This window comes from Rana temporaria, chromosome 3 (assembly GCF_905171775.1).
Source record: "Rana temporaria chromosome 3, aRanTem1.1, whole genome shotgun sequence".
Lineage (NCBI taxonomy): Eukaryota > Metazoa > Chordata > Amphibia > Anura > Ranidae > Rana > Rana temporaria.
The window spans coordinates 80309142-80337099 of record NC_053491.1 but is presented as its reverse complement, the minus strand read 5'-3'; the positions used below and the strand labels follow the sequence as shown (position 1 = coordinate 80337099).

The following is a 27958-nucleotide window of genomic DNA, read 5'->3' as shown; positions in this document are numbered from 1 at the left end:
GTTCGAATCTTGCCTGATCCCTGAGGTTCCCCCCCCAGTGAGTAAATTGCATTCATATTTTTGCCACCAAAATGCATTATTTTACATTTTTCCACATTAACATTTGCCATATATTTGCCCACCCCATTCATTTGTTCCATCACTTAATAGACCGACACCTGGCTACATGGACTAGATGTCATTGGTCTGAAGTTGGACAGACATGTTTGACTATGATAGTAAAAATCGCCTTCAAATTTTCCAACACTTACTTAGCGCAAGGGTCTACCTGATTAGGATCCCTGCGCCTCCAACTGAGATTCAAACCATCTATGGCCAGCTTGAGATTTCAGTTTGAATCAGATAAATACATTCAAGGTGGATCAAAACAAAATCGGGGGAATTCAACAAAAATCCCAAACAACACTTTTTTTCTATGGCACTTTAAAATGGCCTGCACCAGATTCAAAAATCCCTGCCACCCATTTTAGTAGCTTTACCAGTACATGAGGCAGATTTAGGTAATTAACCACAGGCTTCAAGCGCAACAGTTGCATTGTCACCTTCCGTTTTGCACTCGGCTGGGAAATTGCTGGCAGCCATGCTAACTTACAACATGCCCTTAGGCCTATGCCCCCTGCACTGACCCTTTGTGCTTAAATGGGTTGTAAAGGTTTATTTTTTTTTTAAATAACAAACATAAAATACTTAACTCCTCTCTGCAGTTCGTTTTGAGCAGAGTGGCTGTGATCCTCATCTTCTGGGTCCATCGGCGGCTGTCTCGGCTCGTCCCTGCAAAAGCTAACCCCCTTCTGGGAAGCGCTTTCCCAAGGGGGTTAGCTTGCGGGCGCGCTCCCGTGTGATACAGTCTGCGGCCATAGCCACCAAGTGTATCACTCGGCCCCGCCCCCCAGCGCGCCACGTCATTGATGTGATTGACAGCAGTGGAAGCCAATGGCTGCGCTGCTATCAATCATCCAATAAAGAGCCCACAAGAGCTGGGGGAAAGCATCGCGGGATTGCGCCCATGGAGATTCGGGGCTCAGGTAAGTAAAACGGGGGCTCGGGGGGGCCGGAGAGTGCAAGGTGTTTTTTTAACTTAATGCATAGGATGCATTAAGGTGAAAAAACACAAAGCTTTACAATCCCTTTAACTAATGGACTGATGGTTTATGTGCTTCTTTATGTCTACAGCCCAACCCTGCCAAGAGTGACTAAATATGACAGTCATATGACTGTTGAAATAACACTAACTAAAAGGCAATAAATGTTTTTCCTTAGTGAAACACACACTGTTGTCAAAGTTTGCAAACAGCAGGATTGCCAGTTACTTTGACTTACAAAAGAGTCTTGCAACTTCACTCATAAGACTTCTCACCTCAATGCTACAATTCAGAATTTACCTAAAAATATATATATATTCTGCCAGCACAGTTAGAAAGGATAGAATCAGAGTTTTTTTAACACCTGCCTACTATTTCATCATGCTCACAACTCATTTCTGATAGCTTCCAGCTAAGGTACATATCTTGATATGGATGCAATCAAAATCTCAACTTTCTTCACAGTGCTGTTAAAAACTACTCACCCCTTACAGTTTTCTGATTATCTGTCTCATCTGGTAGACAGATTACACGGCAGAAAGGCAGCTGAAGATCCCCACCATAAAACAATACGAGAGATATTTTGTCAATCACAACTTGCCTAGGGAAGACTCGTTTCAAGGGATACTTAGCAGGAAGAAAGTTTTTAGCATTCCAGACTTTTGTTTAAAGCGGGAGTTCACCCATTTATGAAATTTTTTTTTTCTCCCATAAGGTTCCTGCTCGTTCGGTCTAGGGGAATCGGCTATTTGTAGTAAAATATGAGCTGTACTTACCCGTTTTCGAGCTGCATCTTCTTCCGTCGCTTCCGGGTATGGGTCTTCGGGAGCGGGCGTTCCTTCTTGATTGACAGCCTTCCGAGAGGCTTCCGACGGTCGCACCCATCGCGTCACTCGTAGCCGAAAGAAGCCGAACGTCGGTGCGGCTCTATACTGCGCCTGCGCACCGACGTTCGGCTTCTTTCGGAAAATCGTGACGCGATGGATGCGACCGTCGGAAGCCTCTCGGAAGACTGTCAATCAAGAAGGAACGCCCATTCCCGAAGCCCATACCCGGAAGCGACGGAGAGGATGCATCTCGTAAACGGGTAAGTACTGCACATATTTTAAAATAAATAGCCGATTCCCCTAGTAAAAACGAGCAGGAATCTAAGGGGGAAAAGTGCCCTCTAAGGGTGAACCCCCGCTTTAAGAACTTCTGAAGGGATTGCTGACCAATTAATGTACTTTACTAGACTAAGATTTTAATTATACCGTACATTTTCCTGAATGGCAGTCTTACAAAAATACCTTTTTATGGTACTCAAGGCAAGTAAACACATTTATAAATATGCTGTTGCATATAATAGCATATATAATTTTAAAATGTTTTGTTACATTTGTGTTCAGTTTACAGATATAACATAATAGACTAGATACAAAGCACAAAAAAAGGATAGACTCCAATTATGTCAAAATCAACTCAGTTTATCATGAACAATAAAAAACATAGTCCCACCTGAAGACCACTTCTCTCTTATGAGCTTCACCCGATAGGGTTTAATCATAGAGAAATCTTCTGTGTAAAACACAATAAAGAGGAGTTTCCATCAGATGAGGCTGTTTGGGGAGATTTGCTAAAACTGGAGTTTGAGAGCAGGTTCTCTATTTTTCAGACGGAAAAAAATCCTATCGGAAAATCCAACCATCTGTATGCAATTCCGACGGGAAAAAACATGCATGCTCGGAAACATTTCAACGCTTGCTCAGAAGCATTGAATTTCTCTTTCTCGCCTCGTCATAGTGTTGTACATCACCACGCTTAATGCTCGAAAGTTCAGAGAACTTTTGTGTGACCGTGTGTATGCAAGCCAAGCTTGAGCGGAATTCCGTCGGAGAAAACATCCAACTTTTTTCCGACAGAAATTCCGCTTGTGTGTACAGTGCATTAGAGGACAGTGAGAAACCACATGTTGATGCAGCATAATGTAAGGGAAGCACACTAAGATATACCTGCCCTGAGATGCATGTTGGAGTATATAGTGAGTACTGAAATAAACATCAGTTGTGCCAGACCAGAGTCTTGTGTCTCTCACAACTCAGAGAATATAACAGATACTATGCACAGCTGCAAAACATTCTGTGTGCACCAATTTTAGTAAATCTCCCTTCATGGCTGAATAAACTGAGATGCCAAGGACACTATTGGAGTGTGACCTTTTTGTGTGCATTGCATGTACATGCAGGGTGGACAGGATTCTGGGATCAGCATCCACCATTTGAGAGAAGCTTCTAGAACAGTGTTTCCCAACTCCAGTCCTCAGGGCACACCAACAGGTCATGTTTTCAGGCTTTCCATTATTTTGCACAGGTGATTTGATCAGTTTCACTGCCTTAGTAATTACCACAGCCGTTTCATCTGAGGGAAATCCTGAAAACATGACCTGTTCGTGTGCCTTGAGGACTGGAGTTTGGAAACACTGTTCTAGAACAGTGGTTTTCCTGTGTACTTCCAATATAGATGTAGTGTTACCCTGTGAGGGCTGCGGAATAATACTTGTCCTCTTTAGCTGCCTTGACCTTGTAAGCACCTCGATCCTTCTGACACTCTAGGTTCAGTCATTGATTTCACCCACAATACTTAGCACCCTTGGCGCTAGTGATACCAAACACCAATAAAAGCAATAAACATAAAGTTCAGTCAACACTATTGTACAGTATTTATCATTTCAAAGCAGTTCTGGTTGGTAGCAATTTACATGCAGAAATACAGAGTCAATTGATGTTCACAAGTAGATTGAAACAGATAAAAATTAACTACTAGCTAGAGTAAAATCAACTGTAACAAGATTCTCCAGAGATGCAGCTCAGACTGTGAACTGAATGCCTGTTGTCAATGAGAACAGGCTCCACACAGCTATAGATGCACACCTGGGACTGCCAAGCCAAGCCTAGACTATATATAGTGCAGTTATGAAAGGTGAATATGGAAGTTCTATGCTTAGCACAGGCAAAAGGGGAGGCACCCCTAAGTCACTGATGGATACATGTGTCAAGAGCGTCAGTTAATGTCTGAAGTTGATGGCAAACTTTGGTGCCTTTTAACAGTTGAATTATATGGGACAATTATGAAGGTAAATATGATCTGAGTTAAATCTGCTTACAGTAAATGGGGGAAGGTAATAGGATCTTTTTAGCTGAAGTGGAAGTGATGGTGTCTGCTCGCAGTGTTTACGTGGTAGTAATAGAGCAGAAGTAAAAAAGGGTAAAGATGACTGCTAGCAGTGTCCATAAGTAAGGAACAGAGTAAAGGCTGGGCATCTGCTCTCTCACAAATCCCAGCTGAGGATAAAGCTCCGATGTAGAAGGAGAGGATGAGCAGGTTCGGGTGTGGTAGTAGGATCAGGGCTCAAGTCCTGCGGGAACGCATGGGAACGGAGTTCCTGCACTCTTTTCACAGCAGGAACGCAGTTCCCTTTGCAGGACTAGAGCAGCCGAGCCGCCCGAGCCAATCCTTCACTAAGCGGCGATGCCCAGCTCGAGTCACTGTCAGGGGCAGGGGAACCTTAGTAATCCTTTATGTTACTGGCCGCTTCCTGTATATGGATTCATCGGGTAGTGTGTGGGTATTCCGCCACTTCCTCGATGCCGCAATGTCTCCTGGGAACAATGACAAAAGCTCCCATGGGACATTGCGGCATCGAGGAAGTGACGGAATACCCACACACTACCCGATGAATCCATATACAGGAAGCGGCCAGTAACATAAAGGATTACTAAGGTACAGTGGATCGAAAAAAAAACTAAAAACATGCGGTTTAGTAATTATGCATATGAGCTTATCATTTATTTTTTTGGTGGGGGAGTGGATCTTGGGTGGGAGTTCCCACACTTTTTTCCCCAGGACTTGACCCCTAAGTAGGATGATGTGAATAATGCACAACTGTTGCAGGTTAGATGGTTGGAAACCACTGATGACAATCAGTATGGATGTTTCTGGGTTTCATGCCACTTGAGAAGACTGTTAATCTGGGTATTTGGCTCTAGAATGGATGGTGTCACTCAGTGCTGATCCTGACCTCCCTGGGGCCCTAAGCAAAATGACATGTCACATTAAAGTTGAGAAGCTGGGGGGGGGGGGAGGCGCTGCCGATAGTGACATGTCAGATTAAAGTTGAGAAGCGGGGGGAGGGGGTGTTCTGCTGACGTAAATGACATCTTACATTAGAGTGAGAAGCGGGGGTGCTGACTTCTTACCTCTTCTCCTATACAGTCAGTTGAGGGGCTGAAAATTACTTCTCCGTAGACAGAGAGACGGGGCCTCTAGTAATTTGGGGGGCCCCCTGCAGCTTTGCGGAGCCCTAAGCGGCTTGCATAGTGAGCCTATAGGGCGGATCGGTCCTGGTGTCACTGAACCTCTAGCTGCCTGCGTAGGACTATCACTTAGGGTGACCACATTTCCAAACTACAATTCAGGGACACCCCCCCTTCTCAAAAATCAGCTTGTGCTGTAACGAATCACAACACAGTGATTGGACACAAGAGGTGGGATTTATGATTTCTCCAATCACAAGCAGGGGGCAGGGATTGTGCTTCTCTAGGCATTCCCGGCCAGGGCAAGTACTGTCAGTGAGTAAAGCAGTGATGTGGCAGCCTTTTTGTGGGGGCATCAGATTGGCCGGGGGGGGGGGGCTGTGTCAGTTTCATTCCGGGACACTGTATTGTCCTGTAATGAAGGTGCCCGGGACAGACCTGCAAAATGCGGGACTGTCCCGGGCAATCCGGGACATGTGGTCACCCTACTATCACTGCAGTGATGGATGCACATGTGCTGTGTTATATAGTTCCATAGTTACATAGTAGGTAAGGTTGAAAAAAGATCAGGAATGATGACGCGTGCTGGAACGCGAAATGCATAGAAGCTAGGTCTGACACGCACTTCACGTCACTTTCGCTGGGGGGTTGCCTAATGCATAGCATACACCGCTGGTCAGATAGCACTGTCTGAATGGACTTCCACCACACTAGGTTCCTCACATGCTGATGCACTCCTCTGCTGAAAAAATTGTAAGTGACATTTTTAACAATAAACAAGCGATACTACACTATATCTGCCTTCCCCTGGCTCTTTTTGGCTGAGCTTGCTTTGCAGATGTGGGTGATTGAAGTGGAGGATAGGTACTAAGGATTTGGTCTGGCTGTTTCCGGGCTCATTCGACCTAGTTCACCACACATGTGAACGATCGTTTGGGAGGAGATTGTTGAATGGTTTCCAGGGTTAGAGGAGCTACTTCATGCTTTATGGTCACTTGCTGACCAGAGCCATCTGGTGAGTGCATTTTGTTGTCACTTTGGGTGAAAAGTCACAAATTTTATCTGGAACACAGATTTTATTTTTCACATGGTGTTTGGAGCAGAGTCACCGAAAAAGATTTCTGGAGCTATTTTGAACTTTTTATGATATATTTGTTTTGAGCAATTATAAACTATATATATAGCTTTTTGAAACATTTGTGCACATGTATAAAGTAAAGCCATTCCCTAATACACATTTAAACAAGGTTATAAATGTATACATATTATTTACATAGATCACTCTTTGCACTTTCAGCGATTGTATTGGGAGCGTCCTTTATCACATCATCATTCCTCATTTGTTTTTCACTAATTTCAGGTGCAGCAACCCTTCTCTTTTTAGTTTCACTATTGGCGCCAGTATCCATTTATATATTATTCATTTAGGCCCCTTTCACACTGAGGCGGTTTGCAGGCGATATTGCGCTAAAAACAGCGCCTGCAAACCGGACCCTAAACAGCGGCTGCTGTTTCTCCCGAGGGCTTTCACACTGGAGCGGTGCACTAGCAGGACTGTTCCTAAAGTCCTGCTAGCAGCATCATTGGAGCGGTGAGAGGAGCAGTGTGTTTACCGCTCCTCCACGGCTCCTTTCCATTGAAAGCAATGGGAAACCACGGCTATACCGGCGGCAATGCGCCTCTGCAGGTGGTATTAATCCTTTTTCGGCCACTAGCGGGGGTTAAAACCACACGGCATATTGCCACTAAAAATAGTGGTGCTATACCGCCACCACACCTCCCGCCCCAGTGTGAAAGGGGCCTTATGGAAGAAGTGAATTAAAATGGTATAGAGGGAATACACTGGGGGTTATTTACTAAAGGCAAATCCACTTTGCACTACAAGTGCAAACAGCACTTGAAAGTGCACTTGGGAGTGCAGTCACTGTAAATCTGAGGGAGCCATGCAAGGAAAAAAAACAGCATTTTAGCATGCACATTATTGGATGATAAAATCAGCAGAGCTTCCCCTCATTTCAGATCTTCCCCTCAGATCTACAGTGACTGTACTTCCAAGTGTACTTTCAAGTGCAGTTTGCACTTGTAGTGCAAAGTGGATTTGCCTTTTCGTAAATAACCCCCATTGTGTATAACCATTGACCAGTTGATGCCGGATGCAGGAGTTCAAAGTCTGGAGATGGAATCCACAAGTGCAAATGTTCGGGTTGAGTTCAAATTGCTGAATATTGCTCTTCACATAAAGAAATGCCCTTGAGAGGCAATATGGGATAAACAAGGCTTTATCTTTCACATACATGTTTGTCAGCAGACTGAACAATAAAATTCTAGCAGCAAAGCACTATTGATATCAACCTTGTGATGGACAAAAATAATTGGCTCTTCATGAGTGAAACATTAATCGATATTCCTTTTTGCTTGAAAATAAACATTCTATTACAGTTACACAATATCTCCTATTGAACGCTAGTTGTATTTGCTGTGTTTTGTGCACATCTTGTGAAGTCTATTTTATGAAGTATGAGTTGAAAAAGTTGGTTTTATATTTCTATTCTGTTTCTTTACCTTGTCGAATATTATATAAAACTTAAGCAACTCGCTGTCTTGTTAGTTTCAGCTGCTCTGACACAATAATCACTGCTGTTGCTGTTGTATTAGCAAATCTGGAAGATTAAATGACATGTTACTGTCCTCAAAGGAAGCTTGTTAGTAATAAACTATGGGAGCTGCCAAAACTGACTAGCCTTAATGGTACAAATTCTGGGGCTTCTGTTCTCATCGATTGCCTGCATGCTTATTCCAGGTGAGGGGTTTTCAAAAAAGTAAAGCCAAAATAATTATGATAGCCCTGAAAACAGTACACTTTCACATTTATTTAGCCTGATGGGTCCCCTTCAAACAATCACTCACATCAACTTCCATCAAAAACCTGGGACACTTTGGTTACTACCAGTGGCGGCTGGTGCTCAAACTAAAAAACAAAACAAAAAAACAATTGCAGCCTCACTGTGACCATCAAATGCAGCCACTGTGCCATCAATCGTCACCACTGTGCCATGCCATCAAATGCAGCCACTGTGCCATGCCATCAAACGCAACCACTGTGCCATGCCATCAAATGCAGTCACTGTGCCATGCCATCAAACGCAGCCACTGTGCCATCAATTGTCACCACTGTGCCATGCCATCAAACGCCGTCATTGTGCCATGCCATCACACACAGCCACTGTGCCATCAATTGTCACCACTGTGCCATGCCATCAAACGCAGTCACTGTGCCCATAAATTGTCGCCACTGTGCCCTTTAACTGTCGCCACTGTGCCCATAAATTGTCGCCACTGTGCCCTTTAAGTGTCACCACTGTGCCCTTTAATTGTCGCCACTGTGCCAATTGTTGCCACTGTGCCAATTGTTGCCACTGTGACCTTTAATTGTCACCACTGTGCCCTTTAATTGTCGCCACTGTGCCCTTTAATTGTAGCCACTGTGCCCATTGATGCCACTGTGCCCTTTAATTGTCGCCACAGTTTTGTAGAAAGCAATAGTAGGAGTTGATCAAAAGAACATATGAGAGGGACCAGTGTCCGGTTATGTGCTCCAAGAAAAGGATTTTAAAGGTAATACATCATGGGACACTGGATATTTTGAAACACTGGGATGTACAAATGCAGCCCCACTGAAGGGTAAGTAACAAAGAAGAAAAAAAAAAGTAACAAAGAAGAAAGGCTAACAGGCCAACAAGTAAAAGACCAACAGGTCAATAAGGGTGCCTCGAAGGGAGCCTACAGTGCTGCCTAAAGAACCTTATGACTGAAGCCAACATCAGCTGAGGCCTAAACGTCCACCGGTTCAAATTTAAAGAATGTGTGAAAAGAAAATGAGCTGATAGCCTTGCAAACCTGAGAAACAGATGCATGATCCTGAAAACAACAGGAAACACTAACTTATCTAGTGGAGTTTGCTTTGAAGGGAAAAGGAGGAACATTGCCTCTGAGGTCACAAGCTTGATTGATGAACAATAGCGTAACAAGAAGCAGGCTGCTCCCTACAAGGACTTTAGGAACAACAGAGAGTAGGGCTGTTAAAAGGGAGCTGTAGCTGAGAGATACACTCTAATACTAGGCTCCACATCCAGACAATCTGCAGAAATCTCCTTGGGATGCTTGAGAGCAAGACATAGAGATGGTAGAACAATATCCTGGTTAAAGCGAAAGGGCCCTGGATGTCAAAACAACCTTGTCTTTGTGAAAAGAATTTGCTTCTCCCACAGAGAGAAGATGTCTGTTCTCCTAAGGACACTAGTGACAAACTGAGGTATGCTGAAAGTGTAAGGGGCTATACTGGGCTGTCCTTACAGCTTGGTTTTGACAGTTTCCAATTCTCCTGAAGGTGGCAGTATAACCCACTATTTCAGAATACTATCCTATGTTCCTTAATGTGGGAATGGCAACAATTAACTATTAACCATTTTCTGCCCGGCCCATGGCAAAATGACACCCAAGCGGGACACTAGCTGTGTCTACTGGACACAGTTGATATGTAGAAAGAAGAATTATGGACAGCCGCACTAAAAAAACCTTGATGGTTGTCTTTATTTAAAAAGAGGAAAAATGCACTACAAGTCACAGCACACGACACAGGGGTAAAACATCTGACGCGTTTCACACTATTATCTAGTGCTTAATCATAGCTCACAGTTGATGACGGATCAGTTACCATTGCCGGTATCATGTGATCACTGTGACCAATCACAGCAACTCACATGACAATTGTAAACAATGGATGGCTTCCTGTCATGCCATTCGTGTTTATGCTAACTGTAATTGGTTACAGTGATCACATGATGCAGACAGAGTCAATCACAGCCCATCTGTACTATGTGATTAGCTGTGGACAATCACAGCTAATCACAGCTAATCACAACAAACACACTGAATGAATCTGTTTCATTCAGTAAAAATGTTTGCTTAAACCGGTGAAATTCAATGGTAATATAGTAGTATGGTAACACTGTATTGCTCTGGTCACAGTCTTTAAAAATAAAAAATCTGGTCACAGTGTGTTAAAAAAAAATCATAAAAAAAAATAAACTGAAAGAAAAGGTTTTAAAAATGTTTTTATTTATTTTTTCATACTATTACCAGTCAGTGTCCATGATTACCAACACACCCATTATGATATAATAAGATTATAAGATAATGCTGTACTGCACTGGTGACAGAATATAAAATAAAAAAATATGAACTTTTTTTAAGTTTCTTCATTTTCCCAAAAATTGTAACAAAAAAATCCAACTCGCCATGCCTCCTCAGTGGACTGTCTACTTTCCAAAAAGATATGTATTTGTACTGTCCTGGATATACTGTATACCACAGTTTATGGACTCTATAACTTTCCTACTGACTAAATAATATGCACTGATTTGGGTTACTTTCACCAAAAAAAATAGAAGAATAAATGTTGGCATAAATTGACGAAGAAAGATTATTTATTTGCAACATTTTATGACAGAAACAAAGAAAAGTGAAATTGTCCCAAGTTTTCTGTATTTTTTGTTTATTTAGCAAAAAATAAAAAACCCAGTGGTGATTAAATGCCAACAAAAGAAAGCTCTATTTCTTTGAAAAAAAAATACAAAAACGTCTTATTGATACAATGTTGCACAACCGCGCAATTGTCATTCAAAGTGTGACAGCACTGAAATCTGAAGATTGGCTTGGACAAGAAGAGGGTGAAAGTGCCAGGAATTTAAGCAATTCAGCAATGACTGTATCATAATACTCCCTGGTGTGTTGCAGATCAAGGTGGGTGTAATACAGGGACATTTATAGCTGGTAACGGTAAGAAAATAAACTGCACACTGAAAAAGTAAAGTAAAAGCAGGCTTCATCCAACCATCTCAGTGCTGTAATCACTGCCTCGGGCTTCATAGGCATGGCCACAAGAGGGTGAACAGCATGCATGAAGTGTAAATAGCTGGCATAAGGGAGGCTGAGGTGGAGCTTACAGCTTCCTATTACAATGAATGTTGCTATATGAGACTTTATACCAGTGCTTGTATAAACACATGCATGGGCGTGCAACCCTGGATGCAGACATGTGACAATGTGATAGGCAATATGCCATGATGAACTCTACCTGCCTGCTATTAACTCCTTTATGGCTGCCTAACACACATGTGCGGCAGCAAAAAGGTGGGCTTTGAAACCCACTGGGCGACTGATGTTTATGCACTGAGAGCGTGCTCCCTGCATGCTCCCAGCACAAAGACTGAGCTGTCGGAGACAAAGATAGGTAACCAGTAGGACCATCCTTGATCGCTGATCCTTCCCACCCCCCAAAATGTTTAAAGGGATGCTGGGCTTGGCAGGAAGGGGTTAAAGGTTAATAAATATTGCCGTGAAGGCTAAGCAACATGCACAGGCTTTGATGTTTTATACCCCAACACTGGAAAAATAGCCAACAACCACCTGCATTGTGAAAATGCAAGTATGCTATTAATCTGACGTTTAGGGGAAAGGAGAATTGTTTCGAATTACAGTTATGTTAGAAAGTATTTTGCTTACCTTAAGCGTCAGTCTCACTGCACTGCACTCCTGCAAAGGGTTGAGTTTCAAGGTTTCTCCAGGGTTGCTGCAGCCTGATGTCTGATGCTGCATTTCACAGCAAACACATACTCCATCACTATTGATGTTTATCTAATAAAAGAAGAAGACAAGATTACATTTCTATTCAGAATGAAGTTAAAAATAACTTTAGCAACAATAAAACTGTAATGTCATCAAGGAAAGATAGTACTTCTACTAAAGTCAAACTATGTATGTCTCCAATAATCTCATGAAGCCAAATTGCTCAGACTTTTTACAAAGCTTTTGACTATGCTTCTGCTTGATCCCAACCTGTAACCACTTGTTACCAACCTGTGGCTTGTTTACTGCCTGCGCTGCTGCTTGAGCCCTACCTACTGTCTGCTACAAGATAGAGCCTTATTCACCACCTAGTGGGGTGATCTTGAGGACCTCGACCTGGTACTAACATGCAGAAAACCTCATCTCCACCATCAGGAGCTCTGGTGAATACCATTTAGTGGTTAGACCCAACACCTCGGATGAGCCCACGTTATCCACGAGGTGGACCTGCTTGTATACCTATTCTGTTGGTCGGTGGGTGTTTGTTTCTCCACTGCTATAGCTACCTGTTTCAAATAAATTATAAAAATTTCATTTGTGTACAGTGTTACATGACTGAGTAATTGTCATTCACAATGAGAAAGTGCTGAAATCTGAAAAACTGGCCTGGGCAGGAAGGGGGTGAAACAGTCTAGTCTTGAAGTGGTAATATGTACACATTCCACCTTCCTGCATAGCTAATATGCTACATAACATCAAACAGTCAAATACATTCTAATGAGTGCAGTGCTATATAAACCTAAAAACTTGTAAGTGCAATATAACCAAATAAACGGCAAAGTGCAGAAGTATAATACAGAAAAAAGTGTAAAGTGCAATGAAATGACACAGAACTAAAAAGTGCGAAAGTGGAGACTTTTTCATACAATCAATATTAATAAAAAATATATTAAACCGATTGAAATAGTGTCTGGGTATTCAGTACAAATAAACAAATGACAGCTTCCAGTCTAAAAACACACTCCATGTGTATGTGTACAGTGATTCATCCAAACTTCTGATAATAGTGTTATTTTTGTGAACCATCAGTACAAGGTGCTGAACCACCCCAATGGGTAAACGTTCTCCATTGTGGATATTTTTAATAAGATCATGCAAAGCATTACCCACCGTGGGGTTAACAGGCAGCAAGAATCCAGATCAGCTTATATACCTTCCAAGTTGCGTAGCTCCAAAGAAAACATAAAAACATATCATAGTGCTTCCTATATATAATTTTTTTATTATTATATCCTTTAGAAGGCAGCATATTTCAAATGTTTTGTCTAGAGAAGAGAGTAGAGCAGTACAGAAGGGTTAAGCTGCCCATAGATGGGTCTAAATTTGGTATGTACAGCGGGGACTTTTGACCATCTATGGCTGTTCCTGCTTAAAAGAAGTTGAATGGGACTGTTGGACAAATGTTGTCGATCATCAGCTGCAGCCAATCAACTACTGATCAGTCAGTGTATTCTGACAGTGGAGTCTCACTGACAGAATACAATGGCACAGCAGGGAGAATTCCTCCATCCACTTGCCATGTAGGTGTGCATGGTTCTTTTTTCAATCAGCCAACTGGCTCTAGAAAAAATTAAGCATCTATGGCTCGCCTTAGATCTTCTGTGAGGTCTCTATTGCAGTCTGCCAGTGCCCATTTAGACCATGGGTTGGGCAACAGGTTGATAAACCATTTTCTCTTTCTCTGTGTTTAACAGTAATATTATAATCAAGGAGTAAAACTTGCACAAAATAGTTTAATCAATCTGGTGTCTATAGGGTAGCATGATGTCTGAACACAGCCCTGATGAAGACCACAGGTATTTTTATACATTGGCTTAATTATATATCCTGGAAAAATAAAACTGATTAAAGCAGTATACTGTACACTCTTAAGCCCTGTACACACGATCGGTCCATCCGATGAAAACGGTCTGATGGACCCTTTTCATCGGTTAACCGATGAAGCTGACTGATGGTCAGTCGTGCCTACACACCATCGGTTAAAAAACGATCGTGTCAGAATGCGGTGATGTAAAACACAACGACGTGCTGAAAAAAATGAAGTTCAATGCGTCCAAGCATGCGTCGACTTAATTCTGAGCATGCATGGATTTTTAACCGATTTAAATTTAAAACAAGATTGCTTTTTTTTAACCTATGGATAAATAACCGATGGGGCCTACACACGATCGGTTTGGTCCGATGAAAACGGCCCATCAACCCGTTCTCATCGGTTTGACCAATCGTGTGTATTCATTTCCACTGTGTTAGTTATCTTTATTTTAGAATAGATAGGCAATCATCCAGTAAATATAGCATTAGATCATTATTTGAAATATCATAACTAAGCACAACGCAGTATATACTTATATATACCCTGGACATCTGTTTACTATTATCCTGAAAGACATATTTTAGAAGCACAATAAAATAAAAATAGGAACGATATACAAGGTAAAACAATGTAACTTTATATGCATCTGGTTTAGAATATGAAATCGGCTTTCTACAGAAGTACCTGGACTGTTATATTAGCTGGAACTATTCAGTTAAATAAATATGTAATGCTGGGTCACTGACCCCTCCTGGGGAGGACAAAAATAGACTCAGGTGCTAAAAAAACATGTACAGGCTGGGAATTCACACTTTGAAATGTGTGTTCTTTGCTACATTGAGGCAGTTTCACTGCAGAACGGATCTGTAATAGTAAATGGTACACTAAAAAAAATCAATACTTTCTTCCCCACTTGGCTTGTTATTGCATGTAGTGCTCAAAGACAGAAAAAGGAAAAAAGTTACAATGAAAAAAAAAATGTTTAATAATTTTATATTAAGAAATGTCAACTGGTTAAAATACCATATATATATGATATGATTTTAAACAAAAAATACATAAATCGCCTTTCCTATCTCAATAGTAAACTATAACATAATAGTCCATATACAAAGGCCCAGATTCACGTAGATAGGCGTTAATATAAGCGGGCATAGCGTATCGTAGTTACAGACTAAGCATGACCCCACGCAAATTACGCTTTTTTCAAACGGCGCATGCGCGCGCATGCTCAGTATCACGTCGAATTTTCAAATTAAATTATGCCCGCTCAATGCCTAGACGACGTGAACGTAACTTACGCAAAGCCCTATTCGCGAACGTTTTACGCAAACAGCAAAAACGCTGTCCCGACGTCCATACTTAACATTGCGTACGCCTCACTATAGCAGGGGTAACTTTACGCCGGTCCGACGCCTTACGCAAATGACGCATATAGATACGCCGGGCGCACGTACGTTTGTGAATCGGCGTATCTACCTAATTTGCATATTCTGCTTGTAAATCTACGGAAGCGCCACCTAGCGGCCAGCGTAAATATGCAACTAAGATACAACAGCGTAAGAGACTTACGTCAGTCGTATCTAAGCAAAAATCCGGCGTATCTTGCTTTCTGGATACAGAAAAAAGATACGCCGGCTCATCCTAGAAGTTACGCGGCGTATCAATAGATACGCCAACGTAACTTCTTTGTGGATCTGGCCCAAAGTGTCTAATTGACTTCCAATGCTTTTCCTTTGTAAATCAGTGATATCACTTTTCAAAGTACTCTGTGCTCAAAGTGGCAAAAAATGTTATACATATATTCTCTTCTGTGTTTCTTATCCTTCACTGTGCATCGTCACCACACTTGTACTCTCACCAGATGACCATGACCTCTCTGAAAAGAGTATGTTCAAAATGCCCTTTTCCCTCAAGGGGTTAATAATCCTAGGCAGCAGCTTTTCCACTTCAAAGTAAGTAGCGCCATAAAATGGAAGAAAGATATTTAAATATAATCTAAAAAAAAACATACATTAAAAAGTGCATTCCCCTTGCACCCAGGTTGAAACACTTTTGAATAACCAACTGGCTCAACTGTCTCTCAATGAGAGCACAGACTGTCCTCAATATCTTGCCACTCCCAGGTGTCATTCTCCCGTTCAGCACAGATAGCTTCCTGTATCCCAGCCCTGATGTACGTTTCGTCACATGACGCCTTCTAAAGATGCTATGTGACAAAATTTACTTTCGGGCGGAGATACAAGGGAGCTATCTGTGCTGAATGAGAGTCTGACACCTAGAAGTAGTGAGATATTGAGGACAGTCTGTGCTCATACTGAGAGATAGTGGAGCCCGCTTATTTTACAAAAGCGAGGTAAGCGATATATTTGGATTATTATGTTAGAGTTCACTAATGAGATAGGAAAGGCATTTTTTTTATTTTTTTGTTTAAAATCATTCATGCAAAGGAGCATTTTATGTGACTGATAAATTTATATTTTAACACAGTTGATTAATAGGAGATAATAGCACCAGGATAACTTAATTGAGCGCTGCGTCCTGTGGTTTAATGTTAAAATGCCAGTAGCACAGGTTTAAGATGGAGCTGTATGATTTTATTTTTTTAAGATATGCTGCTTTCCATCTGCAAAATATAAAATCAGCTTTTGTAAGTTGTACAGCCCTTTATTTCTTCTCTGCCACAAGATGTCATTTAGGTCAAATGATAGCTAGGGTCATCCAAACCATTTCCTGTGAGTCCTGGCTGTCTTGGCACCACCTAAACCTGAAGTTCTACTCTGAAAGGCCTCGTACACACGACCGAGAATCTTGTCGTAAAAGAAACATCGTTTTCCACGATGAGGTTCTTGTCAGGCTTGTCGAGAATCTTGTCAAGCTTTCCTTGCATACACACTGTCAAGACAAAATCTCGTTGTTCTCAAACGCAGTGACGTACAACACTTACAACGGCACTATAAAGGGGAAGTTCGATTCCACTGGCACAACCCTTGGGGCTGCTTTTGCTAATCTCATGTTACTGCGTGTTAAGTAAAAGTTTGGTAAAAGATGATTCGCGATTTTCAGTCTGTTACAGCGTGACGAATGTGCTATCTCCATTACGGGCGCTACTTTTACTGAAGGTGCGCTCCCGTCTCATAATTTATTCTGAGCATGCTAGTGTTTCTAAGCATACACACGAATGTGTTTCTCGTCTATAACGAGCCCGACGATTAACACGACGAGGAAATTGAGACTCCCGACGAGAAAAAAGAGAACATGTTCTCTTTTTTTCTCGTCGAGATCCACAGCAGTTTTCTCAACGAAAAACATACACACGACCGTTTTCCTCGGCAAAAAAAGCTCTGCCACCAATTTTCTTGATGTATTTTGTCGAGGAAAACGGTTGTGTGTACGAGGCCTGACAGTGAAGAATAACCTATTATGATGAAACTGTTCAGGCCCTATTCACACATGAGCAATGCTGCAGTGTTGCATTTTTTGTGTGCTTTTTTTGCATGTTTTTGTAGTACGTTTTTGGAGTGGTTCCATTCCTTTAGAATATGCCTCCCTCTGCTATAAAAACATGCCAAAGAAGCTTATGTACCACATTTTGGCACTTAGCCAGGTGCATTTTTTAACCCGTATTTTGCTGCAATTTATGTGCATTTTGTCGCATGACAATTGTGGCAAAATCACACCATGGTTAGGCTGCCAGTAAGAATGAATGGCACCCAAAGGAGTTCTGTGCATTTTTTTCACAATTTTACCACTATCTGGAATCACAGGCAGAATTGCTGTGATTTTGCCAGCATTTCCAAATCACCAAGTGTAAAAAGGGCTTAAGGGAACCTAAACTCAAATGTTAACGTAATGCAATGTCAACAGTCTTGGTGGTATGGATAAATAGGGAGTTAGAGAGAGGCTTAGATACATTATTTTCCTGTAGAAAATGTTTCTCCACATTCCCTCCAGTGCCAGCCACATGATTTAGGTTGATAAGGCTGATAAGGTGGATAAGAGCTCAGACTGACCTTTAAATATGTGACCACCATTAATGGGAACCCAAAGCAACAGTTTCTCCCAAAAAACATTCCATCCTCTTAATTTCTCTATATTTATTAATCCTAATCAATGTAGTTTTGATTTAACCACTTGCTTACTGGGCACATAAACCCCCTTCGTTCCCAGGCGAAATCTCAGCGTCCGGCACTGCGTCGCTTTAACTGACAATTGCGCGGTCGTGCGACGTGGCTCCCAAACAAAATTGGCGTCCTTTTTTCCCCACAAATAGAGCTTTCTTTTGGTGGTATTTGATCACCTCTGCGGTTTTTATTTTTTGCGCTATAAACAAAAAAAGAGCAACAATTTAAAAAAAATATATATTTTTTTTACTTGTTGCTATAATAAATATCCCAATTTTTTTTTAAAAAACTATTTTTTTTCTCAGTTAAGGCCGATACGTATTTTTCGACGTATTTTTGTAAAAAAAAAAAAAAAATCACAATAAGCGACTGGTTTGCGCAAAAGTTATAGCGCCTACAAAATGGGGAACAGAATTATGATTTTTTTTATTATTTTTTTTTTTACTAGTAATGGCGGCGATCTGCGATTTTTATTGGGACTGGGATATTGCGGCGGACGTATCGGACACTTTTGACACAAATTTGGCGCCATTCACATTTATACGGCGATCAGTGCTATAAAAATGCACTAATTACTGTATAAATGTGACTGGCAGTGAAGGGGTTAACACTAGGGGGTGAGGAAGGGGTTAACTGTGTAGCCTGGGTGTGTTATAACTGTGTGGGGGGAGGGGGGTGACTGGGGGAGGGGACCGATGCTGTGTCTCTATGTACAAGAGACACAGATCGGTCTCCTCTCCTCTGACAGCACGTGGAGCTCTGTGTTTACACACAGAGCTCCACGTTCCTGCTGTCACCTACCGTGTCACCGACGATCGCGTGTACCCGGCGGACATCGCGGCCGCCAGGTACACGCATCGGGTCTTCGGCGATGCGTCGGGACAGTTTTTACCCGCCGCGCGCCACCCAGTGGCGCGCGCGGGTAATGCACATAAAGGCCGTTTTTAAACGGCCACTTGGCACTTGAGAGCCGCGCTGCGGACGTATTTCGTCTATAGCGCGGATCTCAAGTGGTTAAAAAGGTTATCTAATTAAGTTATTGTGAACATGTCCATCTAGTGTGGAAGGGGATAATATCCCATTAAATCTATAAGTAAAACAAAAATGAATCTCCTATATTAAAGTAAACTGTCCATTAATCAATAAAATATGAATTATATGGCAGTGCATTTTAAATTAAAGTAATACTAAAGGCTCAAATTTGTTTTTGTTAAAAATAACAAACATGTTATACTTATCTCCGATGTGCAGTAGACATGTGCACACTGAAATATTTTGTTTCGGAATTTCGTTTTCATCTGAAAAATATATTTATTTTGTTCGAAATTCGTTTTTATTTACTTTGTTTCATTAAAAAACGCATTCGTCTGAAAATCCGAATTAAGGTTGACTCTGTCAATTGAAGGCTTATGGTGTCTGTCAAATGTTTTAAGAAGATTCGACGAAGCAGCTAAACTGTACAATACCGCAATCGTACATTTCCGGTCAAATGCTCCGCCCACAAGCTATAGTAGAATTCTAATGTTCTATGAACAGTAATAATTATATTTATTAATTTTTATTACTAGTCAACCTACATTAGAATTATTTTATGGCCTATGGGTGGAGCATTTGACCATAAATTTCTGCTCGCGGCGATCATATGTTTTTAGCTGCTTCATTGAATCTTCATGTCTCTATAATGTCTAATCTCAGGTAAGTATTAGGGGGGCTGAGGGGGGCTGCTGCACACAGCAAGTTTTTATCTTAATGTACAACATGCATTAAGATAAAAAAAAGTCTGCCTTTACAACCACTTTAACTATTTCTTGGGATGTTAACTAGTGTTGCTCACGAATATTCGTATTGCGAATATTCGGCTCGAATATGGCATATTCGAGTATTCGCGATATATTTTGAATTTCGCGGTGAATATTCGCAATTCCGAATATTCGCATTTTTTCAATTTTATTTTTAAAACAGATCACATCCTATCGACGTCTAAAAGCATTGCTGGTATGATTAGAGACCCTGGGCCGAGTAGCTAAGCTGAGGCGATCCTTTTATGTTGCCGAATTGAAAAAAAAAAATTGTGAATTTTCGCTAATGCGAATGCGAAAATGATTGCGAATTTTCGATAACTGTGGTAGGAGAACTCTGATTGTCTCTGATGCAAAAGGGGGGGGCTTTGTGTATGTTTCTGTTATGAATATTTGTATGTTTGATATTATTTTTTTTGTAAGAAGGAAAAAATTGCGCATACGGTACCTTAAAAAAAGGGGAGAATACAGCAGCAACTCAAAAATGTTATACAACATAAATTAATACAAGACAGAAAATGGAGTCGCTCTACAAGAATAAAAAATATGTCTAGTGACAAGACATGTGGGCAAATTATAAAATAAGCAAGCGCAAATAACTTGTGAAATACACAGTGAAACAAATATATAAAGAAATATAGTCCCAATAATTGAAAAATAATCTTTCATAAAGATGTCTTTGATATGTGAAGTGAAAAAAAGTCCAAAGCATGCAGCATGAAAGTGTTCAATCTTCAAGGTGTTTGATTGACAAACGGCTGTGACAGATGGATAGAGTAAAGAATCACCACCAATGCAAAACACTTTTTATTTTCTATTGTAAAATATCAAGAATATTCTGAGCCAATCAGAGTGCTCCTTCCGCATTTGCCGAATATTCGCAATTATTTTGTATTGTAAAATATCAAGAATATTCTGAGCCAATCAGAGTGCTCCTTCCGCATTTGCCGAATATTCGCAATTATTTTGTATTGTAAAATATCAAGAATATTCTGAGCCAATCAGAGTGCTCCTTCCGCATTTGCCGAATATTCGCAATTATTTTGTATTGTAAAATATCAAGAATATTCTGAGCCAATCAGAGTGCTCCTTCTGCATTTGCCGAATATTCGCAATTATTTTGTATTGTAAAATATCACGAATATTCTGAGCCAATCAGAGTGCTCCTACAGCATTTGTCGAAATTGCGCAGTAAATATCGCATTCGCATTTTGCGAAATTTCGAAAAAATATCAAGAATATTCTGAGCCAATCAGAGTGCTCCTACCGCAGTTAGCGAAAATTCGCAATTATTTTCGCATTCGCAATAGCGAAAATTCGCAATCATTTCATTTCGATAAAATATCACGAATATTCGAATTTAGCGAATATATCTCGAATATTCGACTATATATTCGTGATATATCGCGAAATCGAATATGGCGTATTCTGCTCAACACTAATGTTAACACGCAAGTGGCCTCCAAACCATAAAACTAATGAAACTACATGCTCAGTGCACATCTTATGCAAGTGAGAAATGTGCAGGTAGGAAGATTTATAATCTTAAACTAAATAATTGTTATTAAAAATGCCAAATTACTATATATACTATATAAAAACTGTAGTTGTTGCCAACCAACCAATTAAGTTTCAGCATTCATTTTATGGAAACACTAAACAAAAATTCTACAGTATTGTGACTGATTCAATTTGATGTAGAATGGATATTTAGATATAACTCATGCCATTCAGTCCCACTGACAGTTCTGAGGAGAGAAAAATAAATGTTGCTTATTTCACAGTTTCTGAACACTTTTACTGTATGTAGAAGATGGTAGATGAGTATAACTACATTAACACATCAAAGAATAATCCATTCAGGATGGATTTCACCATTTAAATAATTTGTAAATAATGTTTGATTTGACCTTTTCTGTGCCATAAATGAAGAATGAAAGCAAGAGTACACAATGTGAGAATGTTCTGTTTTACATCTAAAACGATTTGGATTACAACTAAGTCAACCTCACAAAATATAGCTGCCTTAGAGACAAATTACAAAGTATTCACACGTGGTATTTGGTCCCTGTCAGAATTGTGAAATATGCTCCAAATTATTCCCCATCTTGTTTTTGTGGCTGTGGTGATCTTGGATCACATCTCCAAACTTGGTGGTATTGCCCAGTAGCAAATAAATTCTGGAAAGATGTATTTCTTATGATTTTAACACGTTTGAAATCCCTATCAACCCTGATCCTACAATAGCACTTTTAAACTTAAAACCGGACACTCTCTCCTACCGCCAATTTAAACGCCTATTACAGATCACTACAGCCGCGAAACAAACAATTGCCAAAGATTGGAAATTCCCATCCTTAATAATTACTAAAACTAAAAATAGAGTCAATCAAGCAATGATCCATGCTAAAACAGAGGCTATAACTCAAGATAAAATATCCATTTTTGCGAATATATGGAATCCCTGGGTGACTCACTTTTTGCCTTCCGATTTTGATGCTTCCCTACTAAGACCTTGGTAATCTTGAATTTATACTTCCATTCTCTGCATTCATAGTATGTGTTTATTACCATGTACTACATCGGGGACCACTACTATATCTCTTTTCTTTCTCCTGTATCTATTTTTTCTCCTACCTAAGATTATTTTTTCTTTTATCTTTTTTCTCTCTTCAACTTTTCCCCCTATTCTCTCTCTCCTCTTTCAATGTACTCTTTATATAGTTCTGGTAGCAGACCTTTTATTTCCTTGGTTATCATTATACCAATTGTACATAGTTCCAATATGTAGTATAAGATTTTAGATTCTATAATATTTTTTTTTATTTTTTTTATTTAAAAACTATACTCTTGATAATAATTATAATAATTAAGACCTTTTTTTATTTATCTGAGGTCATCTTATATTAACCTGGTCTAAGTTGGTTTTATCCTTTCTTATACAATGTGTATACTATGACGTAATCGTTTGAATAGTTATATCCATGCTAAAATAGTTTTAGTTAAACTATCCTTAGTTAATGTTGGAACTACAACTCAACATTGTTAACATATATGTGATATTTTCTTTTGCTGCCACCATGTGTACTTATCTATGCTAATTGTTAAAATTCAATTAACAAATTTGACAAGAAAAACTCTATGAAAGTCCAAAAATAGTGCAGTGCTCCAATCAAACCCGCATTTGTCCTCTATAGATGTTAAATTTACTTTATGGTAGTGATGTAGATGGAAAATGAAATAAACCATCAGTGCACAGTGCTCCTTTCACCCAAAGATGTTCACCACGTGGGGGGAGACCTTCCCCTTTTGGGGATACTCTTACCAGAGGTAAGGAAAAATGGGCATAAATCAATATTGACCATCTGTCACTGATGCTGCACTATCCAACACGCCTCACTTGTTATAAGTTCCGCAATCACATGAGATTTTTTTTTCACATAGAGCAGTACTGTTTTTGAAAGTTTATTGTAACCCCCCAACAGTACCCCCTTATAAATATGTGCGCACCACAACAAAGCTGAAACAGGCAATGTATAATTTGACTGCATGTGTTTCCGACCTACTAGAAACCCAAACTCATTAGATAAACTACAGGGAAGGCACCTTTTTTATGTACATTAATGCCGCATACACACGAGCAGGCTTTTGCCTGGCCAAATCACATCGGAATTCCATAAAAAAAAATAGAAAATTTTCTATATCTAAACTCGGATGGAATTCATCGTAATTTCCGGTGAGAAAAAATCTAGATGGGGCTACACACGGTCGGAAAATCCGATGGAAAAAGTCCATCAGATTTTTACTATCAAAAATTCCGATCGTGTGTACGGGGCATAAGAGTGTAGATTGTAAGCAAAAAATATAGCTGCCAATATCGGAATACACTGTGACTTCATAGAAGAGCTGGTGTATGTCTCAATTTTTTGAGTTACTTCTGTAAGAGTTTCATAAAGCATCATCACATTATTTTTTTCCCTAGCAGGTTAACAAGATATACATTAAATGCATACATACATATATACAATGCACAGCAATTTGAATATTTCCAGCGACTTTCCTCAGAAGACCGTACACTTGGTGCAGACACAGAATGAAGACAGAACATAGTAAATATTCAGCTTCCAGTCAATGGTCGTTTGAATATGCCACAGATTTTTAAGTGACATAATTTACTGAAGTGCTGTATGTTTAATCATGACTGACAGTTTTCATTAGCAGCTGGGGTTTAAAAATTATTTGGCATTCTGTACAGGCACACAGCTTTAATTCAGGCTTCTTAAAGATGATTTCTGCCTGCAGAAATTAATACTCATCATCCCTAGAAAGCACAGACAGCGTCTTTTAGAATTCTAGATTTATACCTGGCATGATACACAGCTTAATGTTTGCTTGCTTGATTTCCAAGGTGAAGTCATGCTGGCAGTTTTAACCATGGTGGGCACAGTTCACCCCGTAGTCTGGTTCATATGTGTAGTGTGAGTGCTATGTGCCAGAAATGGTTAAAGTGATATTGAAGGCTTGTTTATTTTTTGCTTAAAAATAACAAAACATGGTATACCTACCTGCTCTGTGAAGTGGTTTTGCACAGAGCAGCCCAGATCATCCTCTTCTCGGGTCCTTTGCCAGCGCTCCTTCCTGCCCCCACAGCAGGCAGCTTGCAATGGGGACATCTGAGCTTAGTCGCTGCTCTGTGTGTTAATTTAGACACAGAGCCATGGCTCGGCCCCGCACTCTATCTCTTCTCATTGGCTCACTGACTTTGATTGACAGCAGCAAGAGGCAATGGTGCTCCCACTGCTGTCTCCGCCAATGAGGAGGGAGAGTCTTGGACAGCCGAGGCTCTCATGCAACATCGCTGGATCGAGATGGGGCTCAGGTAAGTATTGGGGGGCTGAGGAGGGCTGATGCACACATAAGTTTTTTTTTATCTTAATGCATAGAATGCATTATGAGAAAAAAAGATTATGCCTTTACAACCTCTTTAAGCCTATCATGTCTGGGACCACTTGGAATAGGCAGTCCCTGCAAGGTTTAATTGTTGTCTAGAATGGTTTACTTCAGTGTGACTGCAAACCGTGCCTGACCACAGAACTATCCATAGACTACTGATTACTGAGCACAGATTACTGAGCACAGAAGCAGTGATCATTGTGGTCTGGATGATGTAAGGGTGCCTAAGAACACTTATTTTAAAGCACAGTGTGAGTACAGAACACCTAGCAAAACATTAGGCCAAGAGTTAGTTTTTAGTGTTGGGTGAGTTGTTCGGACCAAGCATAAATTTGGCCTGAACATTGCCCTTTTTTCCCATTTGGGGAACAGCAGAATGTCAGCAGGATGTTTTCCCGCCAAGCATGCCACAATGCACTGTGCATTGCACAGGGTATGACTTCCACCGCTTGTCACGGTTCCTACCGTGCTATGCAAACGGCCAGGCGTGGCCACCCCTCAGGTGGCTCAATGAGATTTTGAACCCATGACTTCCTGTATACTGGTCCTGCTGTATTGCCTCTGAGCCACACCTCAGCTCATTATGTCTTGTCCTACATGCAGCACTGGATCTTGCTTCACAATTAGCTGAGGCAGTTTATCTAATCAGCTGGGTATAAAACACTACTATTACACTACATGCTTGTTTTTTTTTCTTTCTTACTTTCCTTGTACATGATACATTCTTTGCAAAATTAACTTCACCACATTTACTAAGCTTTGGGGGAAATTCCTTTTCAGAGTGCAATTTCCCTTGCAAAGTAAACTACATATTTGCCTTTAGTAAATCAACCCTCTTAGTCTTGATGTCAACTTTAGTGATAGGAAAGTAAGAATAAACTGCTTTCTCCTCTGGGGATCATCGTAGTAGAAGTGTGCATGGACACTTCTTGCTAATGAACTTGTTACCTAAGGTTAGCAGCAGGGGAATGTTCCAATCAGAGTACCACATACTTTATAACAACCACCAATGCCCAAGGAGACAGGCACTCTTGAACTGTGGCTTATTTAAGATCCCTTTAGTGCCTGTTAGTGAAACAAATAAAAATAACAATAGTCTAAGTTGTAAATTAGAAATGCCCTCTTCTACGTGTCCTAAACGTCTTATATTTAATCCAGAACTCGGTTTGGTACCACCTGAAAAAAATAGAATTACCATCAACAGTATTTTTTCACACTCTAGGAAACACTGACCTAGACCAACGATAAAAATAATTGTTTCTTTTTCTTATATGACACCTGCTGCTGGGGTTTTCAGCAATGAGACAGATGGAAGGTGAAGGTGGCAGTCACTGTGTAAAATCATACTTAGCTTTGGAAGTATAAAAGACTTCCAGAGTATATGTCAAGAGATCCAAACAATTGAGCTGTCTTGTTAAGTGTTGAAGGATATCCTCTTAAAGTCCATAAAGATGAAAGTACATTTTGACAAGCATCAGGTTGAGCTGTATGAGAACATAGTTACTGAGTGAACATCACAGCACTTGATATTGACATTGAGGCTGCAAGGATAAGTATAGTTTTATACACTGTTTAAATTTACCCAAAAATGAAGTTAATAGCTTTAACAGCTCTCTGTTCTGCAGTTTGCAACTTGGCTTCACTCCTAAACTTAGACCTGTAGGACTATTTTGGCACCTAGGTGTACTGTATTTACTTACTAAGACTAAGTTGTTTTAAACTGGGAACACTTCATTATGTAAAAATGTGTAAAATAATTTTTACTTAGAGTCACTTGCAATAGAACATTATGGTAGTGTGTGTTAAAATGCATGTTTTACCATACTTTGCTTACTTTTAAATTGGCACACTAACACAACAGGCAATGCATTCTTGCTGCAGTGCATCACAATGCATGTGTTATTCATTAATGTGGCACTCAACTTCCCCCACCAATGTCTTTTTCCCCACTTACCTATGTTAGTGGGGAACTGTGCAACCTCCTGGGAATGTGATGGAAGTATCCCATGAAGCCTCGTACACACGACCGAGGAACTCGACGGGCGAAACACATCCTTGTCAAGTTCCTTGTTAGGCTGTCGAGGAACTCGACAAGCCAATTTTCTCCATTTCCGTAAAGGAAATAGAGAACTTGCTCTATTTTTGGCTCGTCGAGTTTCTCTACAGTTTCCTCGACGAAAATGTACACACGACTGGTTTCCTCGGCAAAAAAATATCTCCCAGCAAGTTTCTTGCTGGTTTTTGCAGAGAAACTTGGTCGTGTGTACGAGGCATGAGGTTGCAGGACCAGGGATACATAGTTCTAGCCCGGGCCAAAATTAGGGTAGGGGCGAGGCTAAAAATTAAAAACATTCTTAAGAAGAAAACAAAACAAAATCATGTAGTTCAGAATTTTAAAGCATAACTAACTACCTTTTGGGAGTAAATTTCTGCTTTAGACCCCTTTCACACTGAGGCGATTTTAGCACTAGAAATAGTGATTGTAAATCGCCCGAAAACCGCCTCCCGTTCATTTCAGTATTACTTTTCACACTGGGGTGGTGTGTTCGCGGGACATTAGAAAAAGTCCTGCAAGCAGCATCTTTGCTGTATTTAGCGCTCCCAAAACGCTCTGCCCATTGAAATAAATGGGCAGTGCTTCCAAAGAGCCTGAAAAACACTTTGGAAGCGCTGCAGCACGGGTGTTTTAAACCCCTTATTTGGCCACTAGAGGGGGGGGTAAAAGCACCCTGCTAGTGGCCAAAAAGAGCTTAAACAGACCTAAAGTGCCAAAAAAAAGAGTGGCGCTTTAGTGCTAACGCACAGGCAGCCCCAGTGTGTAAGTAGCCTTCAAGCAGGATTCCAGCCGCGATTATTATTTTTTTTATAAGTCAGCAGCTACTACAGTGTAGCTGCTGACTTTTAATAAGGACACTTACGTGTCCCAGTCGCCCACGACGTTGGTCCCCCGATGGCGATCGCTGGCAATCGCTGTGTCCTGGCACCTCCATCTTTACTAAGGGAAACAGGTAGCCTTACGGCTTCACTGCCCATTTCCTACTGCGAATGCGCGACTTGCACGGCGCTTTGTGAATGGGCGGCTGCCTCCTGGGATACGCACAGTTCCCAGAAGGCAGCGCGGCTCATTCACAAGAAGACACAGTGACGTAGGATGAGCCAGAAGATCCACCACAGTGGAAGAAGAGGCAGAAGAGCTACTTCCGCATAG

The 27958-nt window shown here is 40.7% G+C and overlaps 1 protein-coding gene across 1 annotated transcript in view; it reads right to left on the bottom strand.

Moving 5' to 3' along the window:
- The window catches only part of FAM189A1 (family with sequence similarity 189 member A1), a 928350-nt gene that overhangs the window by 255386 nt on the left and 645006 nt on the right, over positions 1–27958 (bottom strand). Inside the window, exon 4 of the mRNA XM_040342809.1 lies at positions 11939–12070. Coding sequence (XP_040198743.1) covers positions 11939–12070 — 132 coding nt within the window. The remainder of the gene's footprint in view (positions 1–11938; positions 12071–27958) is intronic.